Source organism: Condylostylus longicornis, unplaced genomic scaffold (genome assembly GCF_029603195.1).
Source record: "Condylostylus longicornis isolate FDR11 unplaced genomic scaffold, ASM2960319v2 ptg000030l, whole genome shotgun sequence".
Classification (NCBI taxonomy): Eukaryota; Metazoa; Arthropoda; class Insecta; order Diptera; family Dolichopodidae; genus Condylostylus; species Condylostylus longicornis.
This window is the reverse complement of record NW_026577999.1, coordinates 694,663-718,369: the sequence shown is the minus strand read 5'-3', so window position 1 is coordinate 718,369 and position 23,707 is coordinate 694,663. Positions and strand designations below refer to the sequence as shown.

Here is a 23,707-nt window from a genome sequence, read left to right as displayed (position 1 = left end):
TACTATACACATACATACATATATTTGGTTTTTATTTCATTTTTAATTTCACATCATGGTTTCATATTTATTATTATTAAATATTAGACTTTAGTATTTTTCAAGAGAGATGATGTTAATGATTAAATAATCTCTTGTTTTATTATTATTATTTAGAAGAATAGTAAAATAATAATAATATAATGGGTTTAACAGTTTTGTTGGGGTTTAGTTTCAATTTTTGGAAATTTTGTAATTAATCTTGAAATTAAAAAAAATATTATTGAGGTTGGTGATATGCAACGCTATTAAAATTCGAATTTGATGGTAGATTTTAAGAAAATTACAAATAGAATGAAAAATCAGTTTTCTCAGATCATATACATAATATTATATCAATTACTTGTGAGAAATAATATAAAAAACCTGTAATAAATTCATATAATTAATGACTGTACTCAGATTCAGTTTTAACCTCCTCCTTCTTGGAAAGCATAGTGAGAATTGGAAAATAATTTTAAGTCATAATTAAGGCAAGACATTTAAACGAAATATTCAAAATTTATATACGTAGGTACATAGATAGTTCGAGTTTTATTGTCGTCTCAATCGTGTTTTAGTCCACCCGCGTCATTTTGAAGTTACGCATTGTTTCTTACATTTTGCGGGATGCTTCATTGAATATTCTAATTGAATTTGCTCTAATTGTTGTAGTTTTCGAGATTTTCAGTATCGAGTTTGCTCAATGTAACTTTTCGATTCAACTTTTAATTTTTAGAATGCCCGTTTATAAGCACCTTGAAAAATGCAGGTATTTTCATTTCTTACATCCGGTTTTTCATAATGTACAAATACAGTTTTCTTCCAACATAATTTTTTATTGTTAGATCCTGTACTATAATAAAACTGTCGCACATAATATATAATTTCATTTTATACGATCACAATAAAAAAATTTTACGATGTGTTCATATAATAAAACAAAAAAGAGCATTTTATTTTATTAAAATTATTATTTCTTTTTTCTAATTTCTCCTATACGCCAGTATATAATTATTTTGTTTTGAAGGTGAAAATTTTCGAAAAAAATTTTTTATATTTTATACTTCACTCTTACTTATAAAAGAGCAGTAATAATAATTTGATCGCTAATTTAAATCCATAATGTTCCGCGTTTGTTCACACACAAAAACAATGTAGGTTACTTATGTAATGGCATGTAACACGAGATTTTATAATCATTATTATTAACATTATGATAATTGAACTAGATTCTAGAATATTGCTGTTTTTTTTTTTCAAATACAGCGCATTTATAGCTTTTGAAGGTCTGACTTTTGTTTTTTGCACACAATGGTAATTATTTTGATTTTTGTTTTAAAATTAAATATCAATTTGTATATTATTTTAAAGCATGCAAGTATGCACTTATAGAAATAAAAATAAAAAATTATTTTACATTAGTTTTTAGGCGCACGTGGCTGTCTAATACGGATAAGTAATGTGTGGTGAATAATTGAGTCTGATTGGCACCATATCGCTTATTTAATACATTTTAGGTCAAGTTATGTTAGGTTGAAGCGGCCATCCGAGGATAAACTTAGGCGAATTAGGCCCGTTGTGATGCCGCAGCATCTCCATATCCCCACCCTCACGTGAATCAGCCCGAGTCCTTTATAAATCGGTTTAAGTCCCTGGCATTTACATTCGCCAGGTTCGCAATTCGCAGACAGAAGTCCGACCCAAGAAACCTCCGCCTTCCCCGTGCCAAAGCCGGGCACGAGCACAGAAAATTAGCCACCGTTTCTTTCTCTCCCTCGACAGAGCAGCCCTTGCAGAGATCGTTAGCGAGGCGTCGCATCCTTCTAGCGTGTTCGCCAATCAGACAGTGCCGAGTTATAACTCCTATTGCAGCGCCAATGTCACACCGAGCGAAGGACAACAGATTCGCCGTTCGACGCAGGTCCAGCCTAGCCCAAGACAGCCTGGTCGCTTGGCACGTCGCCCCTTCCTCCCAGCGCCCATTGGCGTACTCTATTGCCGCATTGCGTAGTAACAGCTTGCGCGTACTCAGAAGCATTCCCAAGCCCTCCTTTTCAGGTAGGACCCCAAGAGGAGTTCCATGCGTCGGGAGTTCATCCGCCCTGTAATTACCTTGTTAAATTGAGAAATACTTGTAGAATTAACCGTCCTCTGGACCCTGCCTGCCATTCGCGAGTTGATAGGCCTGCCCAGCGTAGGCCACCACACCAGAACACCGTACATTAGAACAGATCTTACCACTGCGGTGTAGCGCCAGTGAACCATGCGTGGTTCAAAGCCCCACCTCTTCCCAATGGCTCTCTTACACAAGTAAAGCGCAGTAGCTGCCTTCCTTACTCCCTCCCTGATATTGGGACCCCAGACTAACTCAGAGTTCTAAGATCAATCCTAAGAATCTAGTCTTAGAGGAGAAAGAGAGCCCAGTTCCATTAAGTTTTGGCGGAAACACACTCACTATTTTGTATTTACTGCTGAATATGACCAGTACCATCTTACGAGGTTTCACTTTCAATCGACCGCAAGCGGCCCATTCAGAGACGAAAGTAAAAGCTCTCTGAATCAACCCATTTAAGGCGTGTAAGTGCAGTTAATAGTTAATAAATATTTGGGAATAGAATAATTGTTACATCAGTGCATATTTTTATAGCATTTTTATGTCACAATATTGAATAAATATTGTCATATTTCATAAATTTACTTTAAATTAGTGCGAAGTGTGATGATGTAGTATCGGTTTAACTACTTTAAATTTTTGAAAGATAAATAAGTGCGAAGTTCGTTGAGATTCGGACACACCAGATAATATTCGGAAAAAAAAAATAGTGCGATAAACACGATTTTAGTGCAAAGTGCGATGCTTTCGGAAACAGCTTGAATCTCTTCTTTAACCCTTGTTTCATAAATTTTTTTTGCAATACCAATGATTACTACTCGTATTGATGTTCAACACAGAAAGTTTCGACATCTTACCATATAATATTAGTGCTAGTTTTTCTGCTTTCATTAATATTAAGCTAATGTTCCTTCTCCATTTCTGTTCCATCTTTATCACGTTCCATTTAAATGAAATTTCTATTATAATAATTGTTATCCTATTCACTCAAATCACTAACAGCAACTATTCACTCAAATCTGTTAGAAAACGTTAATTATTAAGTATTTATTATATTCAATTAAAAATATTTTGCACATTAATTACATGACAATATTTACTGCCACGATATTATTTATCCAAAATATATGTTATAAAAGACAATATTAAATACTGTAATAAAGTTGATTAAAATATTTTGTCATCCATATTTAATTACAAATAAATTGAAACTAATTAATTTTCTATAAATATATTATGGTAAATTAATTTGATTTTGGTCAGTTATAGAACTGACAATACAGAGTATATAGAAAGATTTTTATTGACCTACGGCAACTAAAATTGCAGTAAATATTTCTAATTGTTGTAAAAGCAGAAATCATTGAACTACTGCCAATTAATAAGAATTTAATCAAACAATAATAATTAAAATATTTTTGTTACAATTTAATTATTTTTTGTTATTTTTATTAAGTTTAATAATAATTTTCATTATAATTATAAGTACTGTATACATTTTTTCTAATTTACTTAAACTACTTCATTATTCTTATTATATATAATTACTATTAATAATACTTAATAAAAATTTAATACAATATTAATTAATAACATTATAAATGCATTAAACAATAAAAGTTTTAATTGTTATATTTATAAGATTTTAATTTACTTATACAAGTATATAATTTATATTAATTAAGATTTTTGTAATAAAATTTATTTGTACTAAAAATAAAAAAATTTTTATCCTTATAACAATTATGTTGTTAAATTTATTGCATGCTAGAATTCAATTACCATTCAGTGTATAAATATTCATGTATAATGTATGTAGAGGACAATGTAAGATAAGTTGGATAGTAATAAGAGCTATACCAACTCTACAATAACTGAATTATAAATAAATGCGGAACTTTTATGAAAATCATTATAATTATCTAATTTAATTTAATTTGACAACATTTTTTGCTAGTTTGGCAAGTTATTTTAAAAACAGTACTTATTAATTTGGTAACAGTGCCCTTACTAGTTTGGCAACAATAGTTTCTAATTTGGCAACTGTCTGCTTACTTGTTTGGCAAAAATACTTTTTAGCTTTATATAGTCCCTAAAATCGACCACATTATTGTGCTTTTGCTCGTACATAAAAATTAAGTCAAGCACACACCCTGACTGAATGTTAGTTGAATTCTTTGTTCTTCAAAATCATTAAGTTCCAATTAAAATTCAATTTTTGAAATGAAAAGATATTTTAAGAAAAATGGTTTGGTATTTATTTAAAAATATTGTACTTATTAATTTAATTATAATTTGAATAAAAAAACAATTGCATCTAATTATATACATTTGATCTAAATCTAGAATTTTAAAGGAGAAATCGTTGAAATATGTAAATAAAATCGAAAAATTTGTAATGTGACATTGGAATTATAGAAGCCTAATACCTACATACAGGATTGCAATTTCGGAATTCAGGAATAATATTGGCTACTAGCTAAATTTATGTAGTGGTGTAAAATGGTATGGTGGGCGTATTATTGCAATCCCAACGTTAGGTTTAATTTTAAATCAGCAAACTTTAAAGCAAAGTTATCGAAATACTTTCTTAATTTCATTAAAATTAATTTCTTCAATTCGATACTATCATCGTTACCATAGAGCTCTGAATTCAATTTTACAATTAATTTCCTTTAAATTTATTTGGAATTATTTCAAATATTTTAAATCACTGATTAAATCAAACAAAATCTAATAATAAAAATGATTTATAATTTTGTTTTTTTAAATTTGTAAACAATAATAATAATATTTATCGGTTATAATTAAATTTAAATAAATCCTTTAGAGAATTTTTATCTTTCAATCATTTCAAAATAATTTTTTTTTCTATCATCTACTATAGCTAATGGAATGTTAAATTAATTTAACACAAAATTTACAAGAAAAAATTAAAAATTGTAAATATTTAAAACATTTTAGATGATTGAAATTCATAATTAGATTTTTCATATTTTTTCTGTTTAAGTTATTCAGTGTATGATATGCCAATTTGCAGAAATGTCCCAAACAAACTGGGTGTTTCTAATTGAAGGGCAGGTCACTAATTCATACTTAGTATAGAATTCAGAATAGATTTTTGTCCTCAGAACCAGTAAGGGTATGAGCCAGAAATAAATTACGATACTGTCGTTTCGTTACAAAGTGCCTATAATATAACAGTTTTTTTGGATACGAACGGCGTCTATATCAAGCATTTTAAAAATTAATAATCCAAATTTTTCTAATTAAAAAAGTTGGTTCTGCATTAACTTAGAGATGCAACTGTTATTACACAACCACATTAGCATTTTCGAGAATTCAGTGTTTGTGCTTTTGAAACATAATTTTTCCAAGCGTCTAATGGGTTAATTTAAAATTGTCTTATTATAATTTAATTGAGATAATTTAAATGAAACTTACAAAAAATTCAATTATCTAAATGGCTTTAAATTCTGTGTTTTTTTCAATATCATTACACTCATAAATTTACAGGAAATTAAATAAAATTTTGAAATATTTTTTTTTTTTTTTTAATTTTAAATAAAATTTTTATGGGCTGATTATTTTTTTCCCTTACACAAATTGAATATAAAAAAAAGTAATTATGATTGGCATGAATTACATTTGAATTATTAATTAAATTTTATGTTCGTACATTTTGAACACAAAAACAAGTACACACATACTATTCTATATTTTTTTAAGCATTTTGTAGAATTAAAAAATGTATGTAAATATATGTAAAAATATTTGTAACTATAGGTTTAGTAATGAAGTAAATTATGATTGGAAATTTTAAGAACATGATTACAAAATTTGAAATTTGCTTGTTGACCAAAGTGAAAACAACTCTGACTCAATTAAAATTAACATCAATTCGGCGGCTGAGTGCTATTTTGATCCATAGGACATGACTTTGGAATCGAGAAAATCGCGTTTGAAGTTTAATAACCCTTTATTTCAAAACTAAACAATGGGATTTCTTAAATTTTTGTTATTAGTTTTATTTTAGTTTTAAGAGTTTGACTATAAAGCATAATTATTATACAGTACAATACTGAACGGTCAATTACATAGTACAAATATAACAGTTTGTCAATTTATAAGTAATTAAAAACAGGGATGAAGGATTAATCATATTGTCAATTAGCGTTTTTAGTATAATTTAAAGATTAAAATCAACAGTAATATTGAGGAGAACATTTTTTTTTTCCCTAATTTCAAGCGAGTCGTTGAATTTTACCGACATCAGCTGATTGTGTTCTAGTTGTCGTTCTTATTGAGCGTCGAGCCTATAACTATGAATTTTCATCAAATAAAGTAAAATTAATTTTTACAATTATTTTTATAAATTTCTTAATTGCAATGAGTTTATATAAAAAAATGGCAAACTTTATATTTCAAATTTAATTTTTTTTTTGTTTTTTAGTTATGGCAGTAATGGTTGTTGTATCAACCTATTTTACAAGTGATATGCACTGCAACCAATCATATACATTTATTATTTTTGTTATTTTATTCTATTTATATACCATTACCAATAAATCTATATTGAAGTATGTACTTACAAATATTTTTTAAATCAATATGAATTTTTCATTTAACAATAACAAAATACTTTTACATTAAAATTATCAATACAAATATTAATGTACATTTAGGTATACTTATATACTTCTAGCAATATGTTTATCGATGAGGATTATTTACAATATTGTCATATTTATGTATTAAAGTTTTTATGCTTGGTAAGACTATCTATATTTAGCACTATTATTACTATTATTATTATTGTTATTGCTATTGCTATCATTATAATATTGTATAATATTATTATTGTTACTGTTCCTATTATTGCTATCATAATATTGCACAATGATTTTAATAGGAATTGTTATTATATCTAGTGTCATAAATATAAATGTTATCGTTATAATAAAAACAATAATAATAGTAACAATAATTGTGCAGATAGTAAAATGATGATAAATATCATTCATTATATTCAGTTCAACAAATAATAATTTATATATATAGAAAAAAAAACATATTCTTAATAATAAATCAGGAACAAACAAATTGGTTGCACTTTCATGTTGCATTGCTGCACGATGTTCACTTTTAATAACATGCACATAAACGCTATCAGAATCTGCAAGAAAAAAAAATAAAGAGAACAAAAGATAGAGGGCGTAAATAATAAAGTAAAAAAAAATTTGCAAAAACAAAACAGAAGAGAACAATAAAAAATTGCAAGTTAAAGAAAATTTATGATATGAGAATTTTATTGTAAAGTTACATAACATTTTTTCCACACACTCACACACACACGCACATAGTAAAACACACAATTTAATATGAGGTTTTCAGTATTTTTTATTTTACATTGAATTGAAATTTTTTTATACTATCATGGCATTAAATTGAGAACACCATATAAAAAAATTTACTTTTAATAGCACCAGTTTTTTAAGTGTACGCATTATTGAAATAATTGAGTTTAAAATTTTCATCACTTAAATAAAAAAGATTCCAATATTTTATATTATATAAAGTACCTTAAAGTAATTTAATTTTAACTGGCAATATTATTAAATTAATAGCAGTCCTGCATTTCGTGTAATTTCGAAAAAAATAACATACAATAGTTAATTAAATAAAATATTTAAGTTGGAATTTATGCTGTTAAAAAGCCCCCAAAATTAACCATACGTCATTCATATAAAATGTTCGTCTTCATGATTCCATATACAGCACCACTTTAAAAATGAGTAAATTTACATAAATAGGAATATTTCCTTTAAAAAGTTCATAAAAATTTTATGTCCATTAATTATGAAAGATTTATACAATTTTGATTTTAAATTTAATAATTAACAACAAGGTTGTAGATCTACTTCAATTAAACAATTAATTGAAGTAGATCTACAACCTTGTTCTCTATTACATGCAATCAGTATAATTACAAGTGCTCAACTTCATCCCGTGGATATGCAATATTTACGGATATACTGTTTTATATAATATGATCAAATAGCTTTTTAAGTTTACAGTTCCATTTAGGTGATTTCCCGTTTCATTTGCATTGCCGCAAAACATCATTCTAGTTTACATTATTTTAACTTAATTGTGAACATTTTCTCAGCTTATAAATGAATGAAGTTTTTGAGTTATAGTCTACTTGAACTGGCGTAAAGACATGATTAAAATTCATTTAGAATTCGATTTTAAACGTAAAATATTGTCTAGGTTTATATATCTTTTATTTTAATTTATATAAATGTTGTTCAAATTTAATTTGACTCATTAATATAGCTTCAATATCAATTAATTCATTTTACATTCCATCATACTCGCATAAGGATGAAATTATTTGAACTTATCCTATTGTTTTATGAATTAAGATAAAGTGTACAATATAAATATTTAGCCAAATCATAAATTCCGTTTGTAGCCCGGAAAATTTGTTTGAAATTCGGAAAATTACGTTGTAAAACATATTGTAAATTTCAAATTAGTAAAATATTTGCTCCGAATATTCGTAAAACATATTGTAAATTTCAAATTAGTAAAATATTTGCTCCGAATATTCGTAATAGAGGAATCGTTAATTACGTTCGTAGCATGTATAAATGCCAAAAGTCTGCGAAAGAAATAATCACACGTAACAGGCAACTTAAAGAGAACGGTCGTAAATAAATCCTGAATAAATTGATATTCCGAAAAATGTTGCTGCCATTGCTGATTCATAATTTCTACGAGTGAAATTTGCGATCATTCCTCTACGTCGTAGTTAGGTTCGTAATTCGTAAAATTCTACGAGTGGAATACATAATAGGGCTGATTATTTTTTTTAGTTTTTTATTATTAAATTAGTGCTTATTCTAAATTATTTACTAAAAAACTGTTAAAATTTATTACACTTAACGTCAAAAGGTCATTAATAATTTGTTTTAATTGTATATAGAGGATTATAGCTTCGGCGTTTTTTTGTTCGTGTGTAGGGGCATAAATCAATCACATTACAAATCCCAGTTGTGAATTTTTTTATTTTGTTTTTTCTGTACCTGCGTATAATTTTAATTTAATTTCCTTGTAGTTTTGCTATTTTTAAATTTTTTTTTTGTCTCTCTCTCTCTATTTTTTGTTTGAATTTATGATCCTTTTGATAATTATTGTTATATAGAATATAATTTTTGCGCAACCCCTTTTTAAAAATCAATTTTTTTTTTTGTATTTTTGTAATTAAATAACAGAAAATTTGTTGTAAAAATTTCTTTCGAACAAAGGTTTTGAGGGTCAGTAAACTCAAATGAGGATAAAAGTTCGACCATTTTGTTGTAAAACCTTTAACTTGTATGTTTTTCTTTTATTTTATTCCATTTTTGTTTTTGTTTTATCTTAATTATTGACCTGGAAAATATTTTTAGAACTTTATGTCAAAGGTTATATGTGTCAATCGAAAACTTTTACCTTAACTTGCAAACTGGAAAAAATTTTTTTTTTATTTTTTTTTTCATGTTTTTTGATGTAAAGGTGAAAAAGTTTGTATAAATGAAAAATTACATTTTATTTTCATGCTTTTGTTTTATCCTTTTTTTTCGAATTTTCCCGGAAAAAGGATAAAATTATCTGATTTTTTTTCACATATTGAAGGATTTTTTGCTGTTATATACATACATACATATAATATGTCATTAGTATATGAAATTATTATGAAATGCATTTTAGGATTTTTGCTAAAGTTTGCCATTTTATACACGGTTTTTAATGGAAAATCAAATCCAATACAAAATTGAAACTGAAAGAGGTGTCAGTAAAAAAACATTAAAAGTATTGAAAGTTTTTTTTACATAGGTGCTTTTTACCTTATAGATGAACCCTATATTTACCTGTTTTGATCACGAAAATTCCATTTTTACTAAAAGGATAACAACACCTTTTTACCTTTAAGCAATCGAAATTTCACATCAAATAAAATGTAATTTTACTGAAAGGAACAAAGAATGGAAAAACTCTTTTAGAACAAACAAAAAATTTAATTAATTACAAAAATATTTTTATTATTCAAACTTTGAATTTTCCTGTAAGTTTTCAGTTCAGTTGTGTATAATTATCTCTTTGTAAAACATCTTTATTACATTGAAACGCATATAAGAGCAATAATAAGGTCTTTATGACTTTTAGAAATTTTCAAATAGAAATTTTTTAACTACTCAAACGTGCCGTAAATGAGGACACCCTTATCCCTTTATTTGCAATTGTTAATAATAAAATTTTTTTTTTAGTTTCTTTTGAATTTTGTATAAGTAATTAATTTGTTTTTAATACAAGATTACCTTAAGAACAATCCAGTGTAATTTTAATATTTGATATCATTGAACAATTTGAGGAAAAGCTATGTGCGATATTCAATGTTCACAATATCTTCAAATGCAATTTAGTTTTCTATTAATTATCTAATAGGGTATATGGTTCATGTATGTATAATTGTGTAAGATGGCTTTAATATTTTAATTAATTTTTGATAGAATCGGAACTAAAAAAATTAAAATACTTTTCAAAGAACTCAATTATAATTACAACTTAATTGAATATTGCACATATAAATATATTAGGTATGAAAAATATCAAGCGAACAGACGAATTACTTATATTAAGGATTAATATTTGTCGCGTAAAACTAAATTTGTACGAAAAATTAACAATGGAGTTTGTAGGAATTAAACCAATGTTTTATAGAACAGTATTGGTTTCTAATATTTCAGATTTTTTTTTTCTTTGTAAACGATATCACACTTTGATAAAAAGCGTTTTATAGAACGGTTAACTTTGATCACAATGTTGTTATATTTTTATTCTTGTTATATAACGTATTATTTTGTAGAAACAAAATTTGTGGCATAGTATATAAATAGTGAAAAAATGGCCTTTTCATTACTTTGGGGGGCAATACACGGACAGCCGAACGGTAAACGAAAGGATGGTGAAACTGTATAATGTTGTTTCACTAGCACTTGTTTTTGAATTTTTGTTTTCAATTTGTATCAATAACAACTTCATAGACCGGCAATCTAAGAGAATCCCATGCACCTGAAACAAGACCATATATTATATACAAAAAGAAAATCTCTTCTGAACGGCCTCGACCATATCGCAATTTACGGTAAGGTACTAAATACTAAAACCCGGGCCTAGGTGCAGAGGACTGGACCGTGCTAAAAGAGATGCCGAGGAAGGAATGAGGCTAACACTTTATGTTGAGCATCAACCGCAGCTTACTCCCAACCTGTGGTGGAGACAATGATGATAGAGATGATAAAAGCGAACCTCCACCAAGTAGGCCAAGGTTTTGGTCAACACGCACTTTCCGCGTGAAGAGCAGCAGATGCGGGACCGAAGGACAATTGCTTAGGATTGGATAGAGACGAGGCCGGTTTTCATACCGAAACCTGTGAAATAAGTGCGCATTTTGAGGCTAAAGATTACAGGTCAATAGGTTTGTCCTCGCCCGCGCTCAAAACTATGGAAAACTTGTTGGAGGCCCAATTTAGAAACGTACTGTCAATCGGGATCTTTCGGGCAATCAACATGCGTACAGGAAAGGAAGGCATGTTGAGACCGCGTTACACGCGGGGGTGCCACAGATAGAATTGACGTTGCAATATAAGGAATATACGTTGACAGCCTTTGGAGCTTTTAACGTTGACATAACGGGAGCTTTTAACAACGTTAATATTGAAGCAATTATGCGGGCACTCACGAGTACCCATGTGAGCGTGGGCGTTGTACACTGGAATAACTGCTGCTGTATAGGACGGTCTCTGCCGCTTGGGGCTCTAGTGAGATTAAGGTAAGGATGACTGCTTACTGATTTTGGATGAATTCCTAAGAACGATGGAAGGTGGCGATTGCAGGGTGACTGCTTACGCGGACGACGTGGCAATGCTGGTCTCTAGAAAGTTTCCAGATGCCATGTTTATGGAGCAGAGCTTAAGGTAATAGAGTGTGTTGGCGAGACGGTTATTTTCACGAGGAGGAGATTGCTGGAGTTCCGGTTGCCACGTTTGGATGGAGTTCGGCTGCGCTTGGCTTGGAGCGCGCTATCTCGGTGTAGTGCTAGATAGCGTTGTGATGGTGTGCCGATCTGGGGAGCTTAAGAGGCTTAAAAAGGTACAGAGATTGTCTTGCATCACGGTGACAGGGACAGGACGACGCCAACCAAGGGTTTCGAGGTCTTACTTGACTTGAATACGGTGAGTGAATGGGTAAAGAATGTGGCTGCTTAGAGTGCTTGAGACTTGATGTGGCCGGTTTTCTGAGGGCTAGGAGCTACACTCATGGTAGAATTTTGGGGGAGTGTGGTGTAGAAGTACGATGAGGACTGGGGTGAAGGGCCCCGATGGGCTGAGAGCTTCTCTGTCTACAGTGATGATTCTAAGACATGCAGGACTACAGTAGCGTATTTCAAGCTTATGTGCTTGCAGTGGTCAGGGCCGCCAAGATGGTGTTGGCGAAAGGTGTATCGGCCGGGCACCATTTACGTGGGTGGCGGTTCCTGCATGGTGGCCTTATGTTGGGTTCCGGGACATAGTGGTGTCGAAGAGAACGAGATTGCTGACGGGTTGGCTAGATCGGAGGCGCCGGTCCACGCTGTCAAGATGCTGACATGATGGAGGATGTGCATCATATTCTGTGTGAGCACTCCGGTCTGATGCGGACGAGGGGGCGTTTTTTGGAGGATATCGGTTCGACGAATTCGGAGGACCTCTTTGAGGTGTCTGAGAGTGATCTGCTGGGCTTTTTCAAGGGACTTCACTGGATTTAGAGGAATCGTGTGTGCTAAAGAAGGACGCCGATGGGCCTTCTGCTGGCCTAGGTGGCAGCGTTGAGACTAGCGCCTCCATTCTCTAAACTGAACTAAACTAATAGGCCCAATGTATGATAAATGAAGACGCTTCCATTCCAACGTATTGCTTTCTAGAAATAATAAGGAACTGCTATCAAATTGTAACATTTCAATACTCAGCAACCACTTTTATTAATATCGAAAAATTTTAAACATAATTAACAATATTTACTAACTTTAACTCTGACATGAACAAAGTTGACTTATATAATCATAAAATCATAAAAAATTGCAATTTGTAGCATACGTTTTGAGCATACTAAATTCTCGTGCGGTAAAAAGTTTAATGTAATTATTTTAAGTTTAAAAATTCATTTTTCAAATTATTTTTCTTCTCTAAATATACAAAAAGCAAAAGGTTGCATAAAATTTGAGTTCCAAATTTTTCACTAAACCTGTTACATACCTACCCAACATAAGGATTAAATATACAAAGGAACGAATTTTCCTTTATAACGTACTTGTATCCTTTATACTTGTATGAACATTTTTGTTTCAAAATTTTTTCGTTTTCATTTTAAATAATTTTTCTTTAAAATAACAGCTTTTTGTTTTGTTTCTTCAACAAAAATAAGTAATAAAATTTTGTACTGTACAGCAAAAAAAAAACAAGAACAAAATAAATAAATAATTTACAGTAAATGGTTTCAATCAATTTTATATTTACCTCATAAATTTGGTTTTTCATTTTTTGAATCAGCGCATTTCAGGATTACAAGGGCATAAACGTCATATAGAAGCAAAAAAAAAATTTGTACAAAATTTCCGATACCCATTGCTATGTATGTACATATATAACTATTTCTTTTTTTAGTCCAGGATATGCAAAAAAGCAAAAAAAATCGGATTTATTTTTGTCAGCTAAAAAACTTTTCTGCCGCATACATAATATTTCTATGTACACTCGTTCAACAAATTGTTAGTCATGAAAAACAAAAATTCTGTAACAAAATTTATTTGAGAATTAGTGAGAAAAAATAAAAAGGTTTGCCAATCGTTGCAAAAAATTTTATGATATTAAATGGAAATTTCAGAATTTTGGTAGAGAGTAGCTTTTTTACTTAAAAATTAGGTCCGTTTGAAATTGCTAATAAATTAGGAAAGTGTATGGATTGGGAGAACGTAATAATACACTGCGATTTACAATACTTGCACTACGTTGTCACATGTCGGTGATCAGATCAGGCGGACTTAATGCAGTTTCCAGAGGCTCCTAGTGAACTCGTCCTTTAATTAACATTATTTTTAATTCTCACTTTAAGCCATTGAAAATATTTTGCTAAATTTAGTATCCTAATTCTAAATTTTTTTCAAAAAAATTGAAATATGAACTTTTTCAAAGGAAATATCGAAGAAACTTAACATAAAATGAAAAATTGCACGTTCGTGAATGCATACATGGATGGAAAACTTTTATTGAGTGTATTTACTTTTTACTTTTGTAAATAAAAATATTGAACAAACTTTTCAAGAGCCTACTTTTTTTCGAGCAAAATATTTAAAGGAAATAGTTCTTTATAAACACAAGAAGACAAATAAAGTTTAAAGCGATTATTTTAAAAAAGTTTTACAAAAAATACACAAGAAGAAAAAAGTTGCAATTTAAATAAGGAGTAAAAGAAAAACTAAAATTAAAAAAAAAATTCAATAAAATTTCAATCGTTTCATCCGATATAAATTTATTATTCATCACGAAATTTCACAAATAAAATTCAAACTTTATTAAAGAAATTTAAATTTATGCTCGTAAAACACACAACACTGTGTATACAAAATACTCATACATACTTCCGCGAAATACACACTCACAAAATGTTATAAAAATTCTATAATTTTTGTTTTCTATCATTTTTTTTTAATTTTATTATCTAAAAACTTACTTGCATTACTAGGACTGCATGTATAATTCCCTGAATCAGATGGCACCACTTTAGCAATTATCAATCGACTCTGTTTTATTATATGTTCTGTTAAGACATTAATACCACCACGTTGTGAATAATTTATTAAACCACCATCTTTATACCAATAAATGTATGATGGTGGTCCTGGTGCTTGTTGTGCTATACATGTTAAATTAATATCACTTCCACTTTTAAAGAATAATTCAGAATTTGCTAATATTTTTGCTTTGGAAACTGAAAGATAAAGAAACAAAGAAAAAAATATATTTATTTTACTTTAATTTTGCTTTATATAAAAATTTTATGAATTACATCAAAAAGGGATATTAGAGTTTCGTGTTCAATATTAAAATTTTTAAAATTATCAATTCAAAATTCACTATACAACAGACCAAATGTCTAATTTTTAAGTTGGAACTCATATGGCATTTGTTTTATCATTTCAATTATATTTGGCTTTTCTAATTTGCTCGGTTTTTGCATTCACAATTATATGAACATCAAAGATTGCCTTTTTATGTTAACATCGTGAACCATTTTTGGGATTTATTATTTTAAATATAAATTTTCAAATTTAAACTCGACATTGTGCATATTTTAGGAAACAGCAAACACATAAGACCAAACTTATTATGATTATTAAAACAGACTTATTTTAGCACCACGAACAAAAATCACCCATCCAGAGTAGTCATTCTTTAAATACAAGAAAATATAGAAATTTAAATTGAATTTAATCTAGAAAATTCTATAACATTTAAAATATTGTATTGTAGGTAAAATAGTAAAAATTGCTACTAAAGCAAATAATTCAAAGTGCTAATATACGTTCCTAGAATATTATTTAATCAATAACCTGGTTTTTATTGTTTTAAAAACCTTAATTTTTATGGAACCAATAAATTAAGACGAAAAACTATGCTCGTAATCTTATTGCAAATAGCCTGTCTTTATACCCAAAATGAAATATTTAATTTTTATTGCCAAAACCATCATGGTTCTACAATAAAGATTTATGGGTACGTTAATCAACAGTTAAATTTCTCAATGCCTAATTTTGCCTACACTATCATTTTCCAATTGCAATTTCTTTTCTATCTTCTATTTTTAATAAGAAATTTAAAGCGCATAAAAATCTCTTTTTGTTATTTTGCAAACTTTTTCTTTTTTTTGGAGAAAATATTTTACGAATTTCACAAAATTAAACGTTTATGTATTTAAAAACAAAAGGGCGGCAGTAATTTGTATAAGAATAATATAAAAATTATCTTAAAAATAAAAAATCGTATTTTTTCGGGATGTAAAGAAAATAACTGTTAAAACGAAAATAAGTAATGAAAGATTATTTTCAAAATGATCTCTCCCTGCCTTCTTCTACTTACAAAATTCATTTATAGAATTGCCTACAAAAAAATTTTATATAGGCAAAACGGTATCTTTATAGTTTGAAATAAAAGAGGGAGAAAGAACAACAAAAACAAAAATATACCACAGTTTATCTTTACGGTTAACAGTTATTTTTTATATTTTTTACAATTCTATCATTTATTTTTTCTTGTGGGTTTTAACTTGTGCGTTCCAAATTCTTTTTCTATTGGGTTTTTTTTTTGGGTTCTCAGAATTTGTTTATACATACATAATATAACAAGTAGCACTATATTCGTTCATAATGTTCCTGATAAAAATAATGAAATTTCAAAATACTTGAAATAGATATTTTTAGCGACCAAGCCGTCACTCACGTTCCTTACACAGGTTCAATACTCTGTAGTGTAATAACGTAAAAATTCCCTTATATTTCTTTTGTATATTAAAAATTTTATTTAAATGACAGTTTTATACCTTTATACTCGTAGTATGAAACAAGTATAGAGCCTTGAAGCAATCGTTCGAAGTTTCTCTCTCTCGCCAGAATAAGTTACTCTTGGGCAACTATAAATGCAGGCGAAACAAGGAAATAGTTAAGGCAGTTGATAAGTCGTGAGAAAAAAGTAAGGAGAACCCTAACAGGTGTTTTATTGTTTTTAAATTAGAAATTTAAGAGGTGCCTATTTTCCGATTCAAGAGGTCTTTGATAAAGCTGAAAAATATATGATAATAATTTTCCATCTTTAATTAGAGTACACTATGCGAGAGAAAATGATGGGCGGAATCATAGCCTAACTATGACAGTAAATTTTACGTTTTATTTAAGTCTAAAATTTCGTATTCTCTATTGTAGTTTGTGATAACGTTATTATTGTTTTTGATATGTTATTCAATGGATTTTCGCGAAATAAAATAAAATTTGTCAAAAAATAACAAAAACAAGAAGTGAAAATAGAAGAAAAAAAAAACTAAAATGTCTTTATTTTTAGAGGCCAATGATATGCAAAATGTCATGAAATAGTGGTTTCATTTTGTTTGTGTTGTTCAATTATTTTTTACTGTTAGATTTTTATATTCGTTTTAGCTTACTGCCTTTTCTATCTTATTCCCTATCTCATATTGATATTTTTATTTTATTCTTGTATTGTTTTCAAAATAAAATTTTAGAAGAAACAAAATACTATAGCTACTCTTTTTTGCGCGTATTTATTGCCGACCGCATTGCATACAATAAGAGAGATTTAGTGATGGGACACAATTTCGGATACCGAGTTTTCGGTGGAAACGTACTTCTTTATGGTAGGGAAGCTTAAATGAACTATTTTTAGAGAGATGTCAGCCTTTGTGAACAACACACAGACTTTGAGTGTTTTTGCAGGCCGATTTTATATATTTGCGCATATGAAGAGCAATAATCAACCGATTTCCTTGAAATTTAATATTTAAATTAGGGGCACGTAAACGTTGAAACTACCAAATTTTTTGGAGAGATCAGGCCTCGGGAAATAATAATTGATGGAATTTCTTGAAATTTAATATTTGAGTTGTTGTTGGTACCGAAACTAAATGGCGAACTTTTCAATTAATTCGGATGGTACAAAATGAAGCTCTACTAAGAGCCATTTTACTTTTGATCACTGACAGGTGACAGTTTACGTTTGACATTTGGCAGGTGCGGATTGACAGTTGATATTTGCCTGGTAACTTTTGACAATTGACAGTTGTCGGCTAATAGCTGATATTTGGCTCGTTTTGTCTTTTGACAGTTGACAGTTGACATTAACGATCAATAACTGTCGTTCTGTTAAATTAAATCGAATGGCACAAAACGACTCTTTACTCTAGAAATTTACATTTTTCGAGGAATGTCAGCCAAGAGCATCCTAGAGTCCTCAAAATTGTAAAGAAATGTTTTAAACGCATTTTCATAATTTTCTGTAACTCTTTCACTAAACTAGGCACTATACATTGTTGTCGGTTATATGCTGATCACATCAGATTGTTCTTATATTAGTTATCATTTATGTATAGGTTGATTATCATTAAAATACATTTGAAAACATCGATATTTTACACGCAGGCATATCTAAGGACGTCGATGTCCAAATTTTAAATATAAGGTGTTTTTATTTTTTAATTTCAAATCAAATCGAAACGGTTAATAAAAAAACTGTATGACGGTGGAAAATACAAAATAGTTTCTACAAATTTTTGAAATTTTTTAAATAACATTAAAATTAGACGAGGGTCTACGAAGGCAATAAGAGAAGAATAACTGCGGTATTCAGCAGAAAACCATTCCATCTCTCAGAAATCTGTAATTTCCAATTTATAGAAGATATTAGGAGTGTTGCCTTTAATTTAACACTAAGCTTTATTATGCTTTTCAAAATAACATTATTTTTCTTCTCTAATTAAAATCTTAAAACAATGAATAATTGTTCTAAGAACAAAAAACCCCTTTGAACTTTTATAAAAATTCTTAGTAAAATTTTAACTTTAAATCAACCTGTAAATGTCATAACTGTAAATGTATACAATTTTTTAAATTTTAGAAAATTATTATTCACTGAAATAAAATAAAATAAAAAAAAACAAAAGAAAGAATAAGAACAAACAACGACAATAGAATAAACGACAAAAATGAGTCAAGTAAAACGTAGTCAAGATAATTTGGCGCAGAAGAAATAAAAAAAAATTTTTTTTTTGTTTTTGAGGGAGGATAGGGGAGAAATCATAATAATAACAGTAAAAATAATAATAAAATGAAGAGAAAATCCATCTGAATTATAAACTTCGTTGATATTTTCCTCTAATGTCAGTTATTTTTCTCTATTACTTTTGTTTTTGTGCTTCGTTTATTACTACAGTCTTTTTTTTATGATATTATGAGTGAGGGTTGTTTACCTATTAAATTTTCACGCAAACTTAACAATGGAAGACAAAATAAAAAAAAAATAAGAAATACTCCTATAATAGAAAACATATTTGAAGAAATAATCGGCGATTTCGGAGAGCACAATTCCCGATAAAATTCATAGGAAAAAAAAGTCTTAGAAAAATATGAATTTGAAAGAAATTACTTTGCTGTAAAAGAGCTAGTTCTGAGACATCTCAACAATTTTAACACTATTTTAAGCTCACTTAAGGGAAATTCTCCGAATTCTATTCTAAAAATAGATTTTTCGGTCAAATGCAATTTAATTCACTTTGACTTACTTTGCCAATTACTAAATGATCACAAATATATTATTGCATTTTCGGCAGAATTCTTAAAATCTTAAATTTGCCCCCAAATATACCTTCAATTATTAATGAAATTTGAACACATTATTTTCAAAATCTTAAAGGATTGCAAGCCGATTGGTTTGCATCCTTTAAAAAAGCGAATTTTTACATAATCCTTTCAAAATTCGAGTAATTCCAAAACTTAATCAACAGTCAAAAAAGAAAAACAAAAAAAGATTCAAATAATATAACAAAAAAACAGGCCCATTAAAGATAAAATGAAACCGTTTGCGAATCTATTTGAAAATTAGGGAGCAAAAATAAAAATCATAAAAATAAAAATGTTTTTTTTTTTTCCATTCTAACCTATTTTTTTTGTTAAAGGGAAAAAAATTTTTACAATCACTTTTAACCTAAATCTAAAAATTGTTCTAAAGACCTTATAGGAAAAATAACAAAAACAAAAAAAAAAAAGACAAAAAAAAATATGGAGTTCCTGCTCTTTTTCCATTGTTTTTTTTTTGTTGTTGTTTCATCTACTTTTTTTTTCGGTGAATTTATGTTGCGGTCAATTAAATTGTATTTGTTTTTAACGGTAAATATTACAAAAGAGTGCCTTAATTTTAAATTTTAAAAAAAATTCAAAAAAAATTGCTAGTTAAAAATTATTTTTAAAAAAAATTCACCACTCTTTTTTTTCTGTTTCTTTTAATAAAACATGACACAATTAAAATTCTAAAAGATCAAATTATTTTAACAACAAACGATGTATTCGCTGTTTACATTTTAATTGACAAATTTTATAGAGCTCGAAACTTTATTCGGTATTTGGTATGCGGTAATGTTTTCGTCTATAAAATAAAAGGTGAATTTTATTAGAAATTTTCAAATGAAGAAGGTATAGAAACTGTAGCAACTGTATGTAACAGATATAGTAACTTAGACGATAGTCTAGAAGTACTAAACAAGTGTATAATTATTATTGTGTCCTAAGTACATGATTTGAATAAAGTTTTAATCAAAATTTGATAAAATTTTTTTAAAGAAATTTTAAAATGAAATCTAAAACATTTTTAATTCACATTTGAATGAATGAACTTATCAAAATTTGTTATTATTTTACCTATTTTTTTAAAGTACAATTAAGCAAGTTTTTAAATAATTTTAAATTTCTGCGATCTAAAAGCAAAATTAGAATATAATTTTTATAAAATTTCAATTATTTTTGAAATATTCTACGTCTTATATACACCGTTTACTATAATTAAATTTGTTCATTTTTGACCTTTCTTAAAATAGTTTTTGGAAAAATATTTTGGTTATTAGAATTTCAAACAGCTTTTTATATTAAATATTAAAAATTAAATCAAGCCCACACAATTAATTTAATTAAATATTCTAATAAAAAAATTCCCTTGACCTTGATGAAAAATTTGAATTTTATAAAAAAAAATTGCTCGCTTTTTTTCCCTTATTTTTTTACCTTTCTTAAAATTATCAATTTCCAAGGATGACTTCTAAAATTTTCAAGGTATGAAATAATTTTTATGTCACATATGTTATGCACATCATATAATAGCAATCAATCTAAATCAAATCATTATGACCTCGAAGAAAACACAAATTTAATTTTTTTTTTTTTAACATTTTGTCATTTACACTTGTTTTTAACATAAAATTAAATTATAAATTATTATTTTTACATTGAAATATTATAGATACATATATTATATAGGACCATAAATAAATTACTAGCAATATAACCTTGAATTTCATATTTTAAGATCATTATTGTAAAATAATTGAATTCGGAATAATTGAACAGTAGGAAATTTTAATGATGCTATCATCATCATCATATATCACCTATCCCAATATGAAAATATTTGAAATTGAAAGAAAAAATAGAGAAAAATCTTCTTTACTTTTGATATGAAAATATTTTTAAATCATTATAATTTAAGGGTCCCAAAGGTCTAGAATTGCATGATTTCTATAAATGTAAGTTGAACCTTCGTATATGAAATTTTTTTTTTATTTTATTATTGAACATAAAAATATTTTTTCTCATACATAAAAAAGAAGTGAACGGAAAATATGATTGAAATCTACATAGGTATTAAAAATTATTCTTCCTCAAATTTAAAGTAAAATAGATAACGTTATGTAGACCATCACATCTTACGCAATTCGTATTCTAACGTAAGTATTGGTACATGCCGTTCCATCAAATCATCAAATTAAAATTAAATTTTAAATCAAATGACTAACGAAATCTTGATGTTTTATAGGACATTAAATTAAAATAATTGAAAATATTTATGAAAAAATATATGTATTTTTTTTATTCAGTTCAAGGATATTATTCCGTTAAATCTTAAATGAAATCATGAATAAAAATTAAATATTTTATTTTACTTTAATATTATAGTCATTTAAAAAATTATTTGTACATTACTTTTAGTCTTTAAAATCATATGTGAATAAAAGAATAATCTGAAATAAAATTGCAATATCTACCCCCTTGACGTCAATTACCTTCTGCAGCTGCATGGGAAACGATTTTATTGAGCTTCGCAAAATCAGAGTTCCTTGGGTCACTCTACTTGCGTCTTTATAAATAGTTGATTTTTGGTATAAAGCCAAAGGTTTTCTATTACAGTAAATTCGGGAGTCTGTGGGCTCCCATTCGAAATTTTTTCAATCTAGCCACATGAACCTCCAATTACCAATGTCTTATGTAGACTACCGTGAGGCCGACAATTTCCCCCTTGAGAAATCCTCACGTGTTCATAAAAGTTCTTAAAGTTATATATTTTCACCACAATTCGTTACATGCGGAAAACGCTTTCTAACTGCGGTCAGCACACGATAGATAAAACCTTCATTTATTTATTTTTACAGTGTTTATGAGAAGAGAATCCCATGAGAATAACGTTATTTGGCTGACATTAGTTTAATAATGTTGTTCTGTGGTATAAAATTTGGATATCTTACTTATGTCCAGCAACTATAGCCAACAAACCGTTTTTTCTTCTCATAAAATAATTGGTTAAACGAATAATTATTGAAATTAGTGTATGTTGTACATACATACATATAAGGGATGTTATTTTACATATTTTATTTGAAAATATAAATCTTTGCCCCTAAAAATATGCTTCAAAGGATGTACGTGTGCATGAGAAAATTATCATATCTAATGAAAATATTAAATTGTAACATTTTTCGTTGGTGACCCAAATTAATTATTGTAATGTAAACGAGAAAAGAGAAAAATATGTGAAAAAAAAATTTTTTTTTTGAATGAAAATTAAATTTGAATACACACAACAATACTCTCTGCTCTATTCACATGAACTCTCCTCTCTTTCAATAAAAAATTCTTTTAATTAAATATGCGTGTGGTATTTTTGTTAATTGGAGCTCATATGTATAGTGTTTGTTTTATTGTATGTGAGATAAATAAAAAAATATTCATTTTAAATTTACTTTTTATTTGTTTATTTATTTATTTTTCCTTTTGAATTGAATATCAAGCAGCTTTCGGATTTGTAATAAAATATTTTGTAATAAATATTATGTACATAGGTATTTCAAAGGTAGAAATTATTAATATATTTATGTACTGAAATTTTTACATCCCAAGCAATTAGGTATTATTTGAAATAATATTGTAATTTACATTTTCAACCCCAATTGTTAATTTTCTCAAATACTTTTCGCTTTATTACAAAATATTTACACTGAAAAAAAAAATGTCAGTTTAACAATTTTATAGCGTGCGTTCTAAGAAATTCAAGATTGGAGTGTTATAATGAAAATATAACAAAGTTGAAAAATTAAATTTCCTTGAACTTAGACATAAGGAAATCCACTTTTGTAATATTAGTTTTTTTCCTCTTTCTTTATTAACTGATTTATAATCGTAAACTTTGAAACATACAAAAGAACTGAATTTATTTTTTTAATCAAAAAGCTTAGTTTTTGATAGAAAATTATAAAAAATTTCTCATATTGCACGCATACTTTCATTTTGGTTTTCTTTTTCTTTTTGTTTCCTTTTTTCTGGTACCCTGTACCTTTTTTTACTTATTTTACTTTAATTTTTTTCTCAGAAAACATTCCTTCATCACATTT

The 23,707-nt window shown here is 28.0% G+C and overlaps 1 protein-coding gene across 2 annotated transcripts in view; it reads right to left on the bottom strand.

Moving 5' to 3' along the window:
- Positions 1-6,401: 6,401 nt before the first annotated feature.
- The window catches only part of LOC129607970 (uncharacterized), an 85,246-nt gene continuing 67,940 nt past the window's right edge, over positions 6,402-23,707 (bottom strand). The window contains exons 4-5 of one of the 2 annotated variants that reach the window (XM_055519251.1): positions 14,948-15,205; positions 6,402-7,310 (exon numbers count right to left, since the gene is read on the bottom strand). In XM_055519251.1, coding sequence (XP_055375226.1) covers positions 6,913-7,310; positions 14,948-15,205 — 656 coding nt within the window. In that variant the 3' untranslated portion in view covers positions 6,402-6,912. The remainder of the gene's footprint in view (positions 7,311-14,947; positions 15,206-23,707) is intronic. The other variant, XM_055519252.1, reaches the window with a different exon arrangement.